The following is a 12,265-nucleotide window of genomic DNA, read 5'->3' on the forward strand; positions in this document are numbered from 1 at the left end:
TATTTTATTTTGTTAATGATTATCTTAACTAACTAGCCTTCATCCATGTATAAAGGTTGTAGTTCAGAGATAATCTGGATATGATGGGATGTTGCCCCACTTCTTTTCAGACAGACTTAAATCCATCCTGCTTGTTATACGGAGCAGGTTGAGCAAGTATTGCAAAAATTTCTAAAGACTGCAGTCCTATCCAATACTTAGTGGGATTTGCTTAAAACGTGAGATCTATCTAGCACACATGTAGAAATCATGAGGCCCTACAAGTGTTGCCTGAATGTATCTCCTCCCATCAGCCCTAGCCACCATTGTTAAGGGTGAAAAATGCTGGGAACTCCATGCTACAATCCAAGAAGCAGGTCTGCTTCTACTATCTTGCATTGAAACTGGAAATACATAGAACATCCTGACTGATGTTTAATCTCGCATCTTCATACATACTTTTCCAAGTCTTGTTGTCTTGATTTCTTCAGCTATATCCAGTTAAGATATGTTTACTGTGCTGTAACTAAGTGTATTGGCTGCAAATCTGCAATTGCCATCTCTACACTGCCATGAATATAAAGGACAGAGCATCTGAGCCAGCTGGATATTCTTATCAGTGCTCTTTTCTTTATTGTGTTTGTTTTACAACTGATCCCTGCCCTAGTGTCAAAATCAATCTCTGGTATGTTAGCAGTGAAAGATCCAGGCCTTATGTACACTAACTCTGGTGTTAGGTGAGTTTAAAAGTTATTATACCTTAAACAGTTTTGGTTTCTCATTGTGTAAGATTGCGGCATCAGTTTGGTGTTTAGGGCAGGACTCCACAACCTATAATTCACTAAGCCTGCCAACTGCCTAACACCCCCAAGCTGCCTCTCTCCTTTCCCATTTTGCAGTGCTAGGAAGGCAGCGGTTGCCACCGCACTACAGAAATAGTGCAGTTTGACACTGCTTTAACTAATGGCTCCATTCTATGGACTCATGGGATTTGTACTTTGTTGTAGCCCTGGGGCTCTGTAACAGAGAAGGCTGAATATCTCACAAAACTACAAACCTCTGAATTCCATAGCATTGAGACAGGGCAGTTAAGGCAGTGTCAAACTGTGCATTAATTCTGCAGTGTAGATGGCAATCAGCTATAGAGTCCTAGCCCAATGCTTAAACTACACCACACTGGCACCGGCTCTTACAACCTGAAAATTGATCTTTCCTGCTCCTGCCTCTGAATCTGATGAAGAATCCTGTGTATCTGAAAAAGCTAACATCCCTTTTACATTAGTGGTGGCATATTCTTGTTTTTGCAGCAGCAACCTCACCCTCTGCTGCATAGGGATCTTGTAGCACCTGAGACTACAGTTGGCCCTCCACATATGCGCCTTTGACTTCTGCAGATTTGATTATTTGTGGTTTTGATTAATATGTTATCTCTAGAAATCTCTAGGTCCTCCAGCGCTACTCTACCAGAAGTTGAACATAGAGTTGTGCTGGAGAACCTAGAGGTTCCTAGAGAAAACACTTCTCCAGGCATTTGTCAGTCCTCCAGTATGAATCTATGATCAACTTCTGGCAAATGTTGCATAGAGTTGCACTGAAGGATCTGGGGAGCCCTAGATAAGTGTTCTCTTAGGTAAAAAGAATAGTGGGTTTTTTTTATTTGCAGTTTTTCCACATTCATGGGGCCCTTCACCCCTAACCCCAGTGAATATGGAAGGACCACTGTATCTGGAACAAAGAAGCTGGTAGCATGGGCTTTTGTAGACTTGAGTCTACTTCCTGAGAAGCATCAGCAGCAGTAGACTGTGGTTGAGGTGCGAGTAGACTAGGCCACAGCTACTCTGGTAGTAGTTATGTGTGGAGAGTCCTGAACCCCCTCTTGTGGGCTCTGACCATAAAAGGCAATAGAGTGGTGTAACCGTGCCGGCCTCCACCTAATGCAATTGGTGGCAGACTTTGAAACACTAGAGTGTGTTGTCAACTGCTGACTGGACAGGAAGGAACTGTGCTGAGACCAAACTGTATAAAAGCCTGTACCCACTGTACATTGTGTCCCTGTTAAGGCACCCTTGAGCACTCAAGTTTATTTTTGTTTGGGTTCTAATAAAGTTATGTATAAGTTCAATATCTTGCATCAAGACTGTGTGGTTATTTCCTACTAGTCCAGCTGAGACTGCACCTCACGGAGGCAGACATGATGGAGGAAAGCTTATGCTACCTGCTTCTTTCTTTCAGTTAGCCTCAAAGGTGCTACAAGACCCCTTTGCACTCTGCTTCCCCAGACTTATGTCTTTGAATTCATCCCCTGCTGCTTTGTCTAGTCTTGTTTTGCCTTGGTTTTGTTTTGTTTTAAACCAAGACCTGCCTTTCATTGATAAGCAGCAGCAGCAGCCAGCTTTACCTGGCTTGGCTAACTCGTTTGGTTTAGACCCAGGCTTCTGCTGCTCCCATGGTGAAGCCATCTGCAAAGAAAACAAAACAGAAGCAGCTCAGTTTGTCTGCTGGCTTGTCTGTGTCTCAGCCACAAAGTGAAAGGAGCAAGGGAGTTGGTGGTGAGGAGCAGAGGGTGGGGATAGGGTTGTTGGGAAAGGATAGGTACCGGGGCAGCAAGGATCAGTCAAGATATATCATAAAGAAACGAGTGCTGACAAGAGCATCCAGCATGCCTAGATGCTTTACATGGATCTGCGAGCAAGTCAAGCCAGAACTCATACTAGAAGGCAAAATAACTAAACTAGCAAAATGACTACTGTCAGCAAAGTTGTTGTTAACTGCCCTTGAGTCAACTCTAATTCATGGCAACCTCCTATCCTCTGCTGCTCTGCTTAATCAGTGATGGTGAACCTTTTAGAGTCTGAGTGCCCAAAATGTAACCCAAAACCCACTTATTTATTGCAAAGTGCCATGTCCCTCTGGCTTTCTAATAACAAACTGGAAAACTCTGTGCTGGGGTGACAACAGATGTGCCCACAGAGAGGGCTCTGAGTGCTACCTCTGGCACGCACGCCATAGGTTTGCCATCACTGGCTTAAGTCCTGCAAGCTCAGGCCATGACCTCCGACTGAGTCCATCCATCTGGCATGCGGTCTCCCTCTCTTTCTGCTGGCCTCCGCCTTTTCTATCGTTATTGGCTTTTCTAATTTTTCGTTCCTACTCATGATGTGGCCAAAATACAACATCCTCAATTTAGGCTGCATCTTTTTTTAATTAATAAATATTTTAATTTTTAAATATTATAATTAAAAAATAATAATCCTTACCTGCCCTGGCTTGGTGCTATGGGATTCTGGGAACTGTAGTTCTGTGAGACATTTATAAATTAAAAAAGAATGAAATGTTATTTGTATCCCCCTCTGTTAGGATCAAGGCAGCTGACACAATAAAATATACAACAGCATAACAATATAAAACAAAACCATCATCCCTCCCACCAACACAACAAGTAAAATTCCTAACAACAAAATGACAATCAGACTATTTTAAAGCAATCCAACAATCTTAGCAAGTTTAGCCTCCTTTTCTGTTAGACCGGAAGCTCTGGTGCCCCAAGAAACTACAATTCCCAGGATTCCCAGGCTGGGTTATTGTTATTATTGTCATTAATGCAGTGAGGAGGATGCAGCCTTAGTCATGCTGAGAATGGAGGAAGGGTCCTGGGAAAGGAGGAGGCGGTGTGTGTGGTCACTCTGAACAACAACAACAACAACAGGCTCCACTCGAGGGAGGCTTCCCTGCGCCTGCAAGGCCCGAGGGGGGCTGTTCCCTCCAAGGCCCCTCCTCTGAGTCAGGGCTCTCCCACTTCGGCGGCAGCAGTGGGCCAGTGGCAACCCCGGCCACCTCCTCCTCCTCCTCCTCGCGTGCGCAACACACACTCTCACGCACGCTCGCCCTTGCACACTCACACACACACACACACACTCTCTCTCTCAGGCACACACACACACACACACACACACAGACGCAGAGAGAGGCAGAGGCCCCCTCGCGCTCCGAGCCCAGCAGCGAGGTCCCTGGCAGCGCAGTGTCCCCGGCCGCTCCGCTCCACCAGGCATGGCAGAGGGCTCTCCCGCACTATGGCAGCCGCGCGACTCCGCACCCTCGACCTCTGCCTCGGCGCCACAGGTCAGGAGCAGCCCCCCTGGATGATTGGGGACACCCGCCTCGCCAGGAGGGGAGAGCCTCCCTGGGCAGGGCTCCTTCTCTTCTGCCCCCCGCTGAGCCCAGTCCCTGCCTTCGCCTCCAGGAGGAGGGAAGGGCGCCTTGGGCATTGCTGTTTCCCTCGCGCCTGGGGCCCTTCCTTCCTTCCCCTCTTCCTCCTCCAACCTGAAGGAAGACCTCCTTTGGGCACTGCTATTTCTCTCTTTCCCTCCCCCTCCCTTCCCTCATTGCTGTTTCTCTCCCCCCCCCTTCTTCCTCCAAAATGAGGGAAGAGCTTCCCTGGGAATTGCTGTTTCTCTCCTCCCCCCCTTCCTCCTCCTCCAAAATGAGGGAAGACCTCCTTTGGGTATTGCTATTTCCCCTCCCTTCAAAATGAGGGAAGAGCTCTTACGGGTATTGCTCTTTCCCTGCCTCCAAATTGAAGGGACACCTCCTTTGGGCACTGCTGTTTCTCCTCACCCCCTTCTCTCTCGCCCTTCCATCAAAATGAGGGAAGAGGTTGCCTGTTTCTCTTTCCTCTTCCCCTTCCCATCCTTTCTCTTCCTCCTCCAAAATGAGGGAAGAGGGCCCTTGAGCATTGATATTCCTTCTTCTCCAAAATGAGGGAAGAGCTTCCCTGGGAATTGCTGTTTCTCTCACCTATCCCTCCCCTCCCCAAGCCCTCCTCCTCTTCCAAAAGGAGAGAAGCATTGCTGTTTCCCTCACACACCCCCTCCAGGTCCTCTCTCCCTTCTTTCAAATCGAGGGAAGAGCTTCCTTGGGCATTACTATTTCTCTTTCCCCCTTTCCTTTCCCTCCCTCATCCTCAAAAGGAGAAAAGGGAGCTTTTGGCCATTGCTGTTCCCCCCCAGGCCCTTCCTTCCTCCTCCTCCAAAATGAGAGGAGCTTTTCTGAACATTGCTATTTCTCCTCACCCCCTTCCTTCCTTCTCCAAAATCAGAGAAGACCTCCTTTGGCCACTGCTATTTCCCTCATCTCCTGCTCTCTCTCTCTCTCTCTCTCTCTCTCTCTCTCTCTCCTTCCTTCCAAATGAGGGGAAAGCTTCCTTGGCATTCCTGTTTTTTTCCTCATCCTCCAAAATCAAAGAAGAGCTTCCCTGGACATTGCTGTTTCCCTCGCCTCCTGAACCCCTTCCTTCTTCCTCCTTCACCAGAACGAGGGAAGAGCCTCCCCCAGGCATTGCTATTTCCCTCACCCCCTACTCCCCTTTCTTCCTCTTTAAGATGAGGGAAGAGCTTCCCTAGGCATTGCTGTTTTCCTTCCCCTCCTCTCCAAAATAATGGAAAAGCTTCCCTGGATATTGCTATTTCCCTCACCCCTTGTTCCTCTTCCTTCCTCCAAAATGAGAGAAGGGCTTCTGTAGGCATTGCTGTTTCTCTCTGCCCTGGAGAGGCCTTGGCCCTAAGCTGCCCCTCTCCTGCCCCCTTCCAACCCGGGGTCCTCATCACCACAGAGGAGGAGGAGGACCTTCCAGAAAATGTAGGGCATGACCAGACCAAAGATTTTAACCCTCCTCAACACTCCTATAAATAATAGAATTGCATGCGTCTGAGTCATGCTCAGAGTGGATGACATTTTGGAATTCCTCTTGCGCAGGGTGACCAGATGTCCTCACCGCAAGGGAGGATGAGGCACCACAAAATGGAGGACCTTCCAGGCCAGTGGAGGACATGACCAAAGAAAAGGCTTAAAAAGAGTCCTGTAAACGCATGCTTCGTAGTAATGATCAGAATGGAGAAGATTTTGGAATTCCTCCTGGACAGAAACAAATGTAGGACTCTTGCTGGAAAAAGAGGACATCTGGTGTACCCAGCTTGCAACCCCTTACCCCCCAAAATGTGGGGAAAACAGTAGCATTAGGGACTTAGCCCGCCCACTGACCCCTTTCAATAGGAATCGTTCTGCACCACTACCTCAGGCTGCATGTTCCTGTTTTCCATTTTTAATTATTGTTTATTTTTAACCTTAATCCTTTTCCAACCTTCCAGCTCCTCCCCTTCATTTATGCAGATTTCCTAAAGCCCAGCCTCATCTTCTTTGACCATACAGATTTCTTTGCAAATCTCCCCCCTTTCTTTTTCTTTCCCACCAGACCGCATGTGCATTTTTGCACGCGTCCTTCCTCTTCCCTTTTGCAATCATGCAAGATCCCCTCCATTCATTTCACTGAGCAGATTCCCCAGGCTTTAATAGAATCACGAAAATAGAATAGCAAATCTTTCCCTGCTCCATGCTTTTGTGTGTGTACACACATACGTACATACCCCCAAAAAACATACACACACTGTATTTTCATGCCAGTAAATGATTGTAATCTTAGCCGTTGCTTGCTCATTTAAAAAATGTGGTTGGGCTGCTCTTGCACTCCTTGCATGACCTTAATTTGTCCCTCAGGCCTGTGGCTTTATCCCTCCCCTTTCCCTTTCTTTTCCTCTTGGTGGGGAAGGTTCTTCAGCTTATTTATTTCCACCCCCATCCATTAATCATATTATTGTGAAAGAAAGTGATCTGTTATTGGTAAGAAGAAAATCAGGACCGAGGAAGAAAGCTGGAATTAATTGGGTATAGGGGGAGGGAGGTTCACCTGGGTTTCTTTAATGATTTAATTATAATTTTATTGGGGGGGGGGGAGAAGAGGGAGGGAACCTAGCAGGAAGTGCAAGACCAGGAAGTTCCCCTGGTTTAGATGAAGTGGATTGGAAATGCTTCTTGTCATTCTTCTCTACAGTGATCCTTGTTGCTGAAGTTGCAAGGAAAAGACAAAATTAATTGTCCTCATTTTGCAGCCTCCACCTCTCTTTAAGGCATTTTGTTCTTGTTGTGTGCCTTCAAGTCCTTTCGTGGTGACTAAGGCAAACCTGTCATGGAGTGTTCTTGCCATTGCCATCCTCTGAGGCTGAGAGAATGTGACTTGCCTAAGGTCACCCACTGGGTTTCATGGCTGACCTGGGATTCAAACCCTGGTCTCCAGAATCCTAGTCCAGCACTCAAACCACTAGTGTATGAGACAGAACTAGTTGTGGGGCAAGGGACCATTATTCTCTTTGTCAGGCTAGAGTTAAGAGTAAGCATACTGTAGTTGGAAAGCAAAATAGTTTACAACCTCTGTTTCACGTCTTCAGTATAGAGGAACATGATCTGCATCCCCACCCGGTCTAAAGGCTTAATATCCAGCCCTCCCTAGAATATTGCATATTCAATTACCTTTGAGGAATGTGACCAACTATCCTTATACAGTGGACCCTTGTTGTATGCTGGGGCTTGGTTTCAAGATCCCCCATGTATAACAAAATTTGTGTATGCTCAAGTCCCATTACATATAATGACATAGCAAAATGGTGTCCCTTATAAAAAATGGAAAATAAAGGTTTGATATTTGAAATTTATACCTTTTTTGAATCCATATATAAAAAAATCTGTGTATAAGAAGGGCCGACTGTATTTTATTATCACAACATGTCTTGTTATGAAGAATTAAGTGGGAGGTACTAATAATAATAATAATAATAAAATTTTTATTTATATCCCGCCCTTCCTGCGATCAGGGCGGCTTACAACAGAGATTAAAACAATCCATACAATACAAAAGATTAAAATACAAATACATCAGCCCTCCATTTAAAATAACAGGCATAAAAGCCCCATAGCCCAACCTCTTGGCCACGGAAGAGGAGGGAGGCCCACAGGATTTTAGTCGGGGAATGCCTGTTGGAACAGGAAGGTTTTCAGGTCCTTCCTGAATTGGGCCAGGGTGGTAGTCGAGCGGAGCTCAGTGGGCAGCGTATTCTATGTATACTATATATATATATATATATATATATATATATATAGAGTATACTATGTATACTAGTATGCTATGTGTGTATTGGGCAGAGACACTGTGCATGCCCAGTCCCATTCCCAGTGGTGTAAGCTGGGCTAGTGACCTTTATGGCAATAGGAGGGTTTCAGTGTTTCCTCAAGAGCAGCAAGTTTATTTTTATCTGCGTGGGTGAAGGGGAGCCATTAATTTAGGTGAAAGCAAAGGGTGCACTCCACTCCTGCAGGCTAAGGATTACATCTGTGTAAACTGAAAGTCAAGAGACCAGTTCTTGCTTCCTCTTTTACTACACCCTCTCACTTGTTTATTTGGAAACAAAAGAGGGACATAGAGGAGCAGCTGTGTGGCGGTGAGCGTCAGTAGCTTGATCTGCCATTTGCCTTCTCTTGTCCAATTGAATTTCTGCAGATCAAGAGGTATACATTTCAGCAGTTGTTTCCAGCCAACTGGATCCAGATTGTAACTGGCAAACATGGTCTTATTTACATTGCTGTGGAATCTGAAGTGGGGCAAATTTTAAAAATCCAAAATCTGCATATAATTGTGATGTGATCACTCTGTGATTTAAAAAAACAAACTATGAAGGTAACTTCATACCAGGTCAAGTGAACTTTAGAGGGATTTTTCTTTCCCAATTTGAACTGCAACACTTATCCCTTATAAGCTTTATGGCAAACTGTTTTCTTAAAAAAAAAAGAAGGAGTGATTAAGGAGCAGATTTCTGACATACTGTAGTGTAGTTGTGTTTTCTTCAAGGGGAAAATTACACATTTGGGATAGAGCAAACGTCTGTTTCAACCTAAGCAGAACTGTGGGTCCCAGTCATAAGAATATTATACTCATACAATTTAAACTGCACAAGCATTATAATAGAAATAGAGGCTGATGTTTTAGTTGCACTCACATTAACTTGATAATGTCATCCATAGTACCAAGTGGCCATTCACTTGCATATTGAGAAATCAATGGATGAACCTTACAGCCTTCCTGGACACTATAATCTTAAAGTGGACATTGTTTAACAAGGGAATTTCAGAGGAAAGGCTTCTGTGTGGAACCAATAAATTACAGTTCACCAGGAGATTCAGTTCTGTCCCCATGGCTAACATCAAGATAAAGGTTGTTTTATAGTATGTGTGTGTGTGTATATATATGTGTATGTATGTAGGTTGGCTGTCGACTTAGAGTGACTCTGTGTTGCCTGTCAACTTAGCGTGACTCCATGAATTTCACAGCGTTTTCATAGCCAAGAAATACTCAGAGGTGGTTTTGCCAGTTCCTTCCTCTGAAATACAGCCTACAGCACCTGGTATGCTTTGGTGGTCTCTCACCAAGCACTAGCCAGGGCTGATCTTACTTAGCTTCCAAGATCAGACAGGATCTTGTGCTTTTAGTTGTGTGCCCTTATGTCATTTCCAAAGTATGGCAACCTTAAGGAGCTATGTTTTAATTGGAACCTACCATTAGTTATCATACTTTGTGCTTAAATACCTTAAAGGCGCCAGATCCTAATCTGGCTGTTGTTTTTTGTTTTTTAGTGTGTGCTCTTTCTTGTGCTATGTGAAAGTTATATGCACTATTGTGTTTTAACAGTAAGGCTGCCTGCCTACAGAAAAGCCTAAGAATGTTGTTCTATTTAATATATTCATACTTCAACTTCTTTTAAGGCCATCAACTTAAAGGAAATGGTTCTTCCTTCCCATTATCCTCACAACACCCCTAAGAGAGAAACAAAGCTGAAAGAGTGATTATCCCAAGGACACCCACTGGGTTTCATAGCAGCATGGAAATTTGAACCTCAGTTTTTCCAAGCCTGCTCTGACACTCTGGCTACTAATCCAGACTGGCTTGCCTTTTTAACTTTTTGTAGTTTGGTTGTGTTGATATGAACTGATAAGTCACTTCCTACTTCCCTGACCCCATTAAACTTGTTCCTGATTAATACTGGGTCATTGTATTGACATGTAGATATATGAAGTATTTGCTTAGAAAAAAGGAGAATAAATAACTGTCAACTTTCATCTGAGGAATTTTTGGTTCTGTGGGAGGAGCAGCTTTTAGGAATGTATGTACTCACTTAAATCTGTAAGCTAACTGCCAAAATGGATTGGCAGTGATCTTGCTCACAGGCTGATGGGAACTGTAGAACTGTAGAAACTGTAGCCTTAGAAATTCACTTATGGGAGTGTAAAAGTTGTTAAAATAGTTTCATAATAGGTAGTAATTTTAAATGGGTCATTTTTTAAATGAAGACATCTATTAATTAAAATATTTTAACAGAAACTGAATTTAGTAAAGTAAACTTAGAGATAGTTTTCAGTATTGCAATACAAAGCAAGCCAGTTCAAACACATGTACAGGATTAGGCCCTTGGTCAAGGGAATTAAGTAACAGGCAAGGAAAAGTTTATGCTTAGGAAGAGGCATGAGTACATTTGGCCTTCCAAATATTTTACACTACAGTTTTCACAGTCCCTTAACATTGGCCATGGTGATGTGACTGATGGGAGTTCTGGTGATTTATTTTAGTATTTTAGAAATTAAAGAGGGAAACTTCCCAGGGGCAGCCAAGTTTATGTAAGCCTGGATACAAACTGGATACTGATCTTCCTTCCCAGAACTGTTATTTGTAAGTCTTTGGAATTGTATTTCTATGCAAATACGCACATATAACCACTTAATAGATGCATTAAGCTTGAATTGCACAAAGCTATTGGATTTCAGCTCCCAGAAGTCTCAGCCAACATGGCTAGTGGTCAAAGATTCTGGTATTTGTAGTACAACAACATCCAAGACAGAGGCTCGGGAATCCCACCCATAACAGATACTGTCTCAACTGAGGTATTTGTCCAGTGACACAAACCTTTCATATTGAGTATTCAGACATTTGCTGTCAAACCTTGAGTTGTTGCTCTCACGCAAAGGACTTCGTATGCTGCATGTGTTGGTGTTTTTGGAATCCTGTCTTTATATAAAAGGTCCCTGATTGCCTGTGAGATGAGAAAATTTACCTATCGATATTGGGACTGTTAAATTTTATCTCAGGAATATTTACTCCTGATTAGATAGTTTTTTCTGAGTGGTTATACAGAGTTTCGAAGAAATGGCCTCCCTGTGTTTACAGTGTGTGTGTGCGCGTGCGCATGGGGGGGACTTAGAGGTCCATAGGCCGTGTGGAACAAACCTTTTTAGGAGGGGGGGGCAACACCTTCTCCCACACTTCTTCAAAACCTAAAGGCCTCTAGGAAGTCTGGGGTGAAATTTTGCTGTTTTCTGTTCCCTCCCTGTATAATAATAATAATAATAATAATAATAATTTTTATTTATAGCCCACCTCTCCCTGCAGATCGTATTGCTTGAGCAGGGACTTAGCCAGGATTTTAGGAAGGGAGGGTCCAGACTAAGTGCCACCATTATAATGGGGCTTGGGTGCGGTGGTGCAGCAGCACACAACATTCATTTTTCTAATGGAAGGGGGAGGTCCGGACCCCAAGGACCTCCCCTTGGCAACGTCCCTGGCTTGAGGTTTATTCCAGCTTCCTCTTGTCCCCACACCCTGTGAAGTTCGATCAAAATCTATTGGGGAAATAATGACATACTAGAGTGTGCAATTAGAGACAGTTTTGTTCCCTTCATAATTAAACATCTAGAAAATTGCATCATTTCCTTTCCTACTGGAAGATAAATTAAAAATGTCCATAGCTGGTGGTAGCTGGGGATGTTTAGCCTGGAGAAGAGAAGGTTAAGAGGTGATATGATAGCCCTGTTTAAATACTTGAAGGATGTTATATTGAGGAGGGAGCTGGCTTGTTTTCAGCTGCTCCAGAGACTAGGACCCGGAGCAATGGATGCAAGCTCCAGGAAAAGAGATTCCACCTCAACATTAGGAGGAACTTCTTGACAGTAAGGGCTGTTAGACAGTGGAACAAACTCCCTCAGAGTGTAGTGGAGTCTCCTTCCTTGGATGTGTTTAAGCAGAGGCTGGATGGCCATCTGTCGGGGATGCTTTGATTTAGATTTCCTGCATGGCAGGGGGTTGGACTGGATGGCCCTTGCAGCCTCTTCCAACTCTACAATTCTATGTAGCAAAGTACAATAACATCCAAAATCCACAAAACATACCTATATTGAGCCAACCAAAATGAACAAAATACATGTTGTAAGCTTTTGAAGCTCCACTGGCTTCTCAAAGATGTTTAAAATCATACAGAAGAAGAAAAAATGACAGTGTTAGTCATAAGCCTGCATTTTGTCAAGATGTTCAAGGTATCTTTCCCTGTGGTAAGGGATGTCTGCTTAAGAGAAATAATGT

General features: G+C 44.1%; 1 protein-coding gene and 1 long non-coding RNA gene across 5 annotated transcripts in view; one reads left to right on the forward strand and one right to left on the reverse strand.

Annotated features, from left to right (window-relative positions):
- LOC149319453 (uncharacterized) overlaps nt 1-10,871 on the reverse strand; it is a 31,561-nt gene extending 20,690 nt beyond the window's left edge. Inside the window, exon 1 of the long non-coding RNA XR_016280193.1 lies at nt 10,817-10,871. This is a non-coding gene — a long non-coding RNA (uncharacterized LOC149319453). The remainder of the gene's footprint in view (nt 1-10,816) is intronic.
- Nucleotides 3,953-12,265, forward strand: part of LOC149319454 (spermine synthase-like) — a 35,660-nt gene continuing 27,347 nt past the window's right edge. For 2 of the 4 annotated variants that reach the window (XM_089511744.1, XM_089511746.1), the window contains exon 1: nt 3,953-4,098. In XM_089511744.1, the coding sequence (XP_089367870.1) occupies nt 4,050-4,098 (49 nt within the window). In that variant the 5' untranslated portion in view covers nt 3,953-4,049. Of the gene's footprint in view, nt 4,099-4,578; nt 5,906-12,265 lie in introns of those variants that run through there. The other 2 variants (XM_089511745.1, XM_089511747.1) reach the window with 2 other exon arrangements.

The sequence above is a fragment of the Sceloporus occidentalis genome, unplaced genomic scaffold (genome assembly GCF_023333645.1).
Source record: "Sceloporus occidentalis isolate IW3139 unplaced genomic scaffold, rSceOcc1.0.p SCAF_2, whole genome shotgun sequence".
NCBI classification, from domain to species: domain Eukaryota; kingdom Metazoa; phylum Chordata; class Lepidosauria; order Squamata; family Phrynosomatidae; genus Sceloporus; species Sceloporus occidentalis.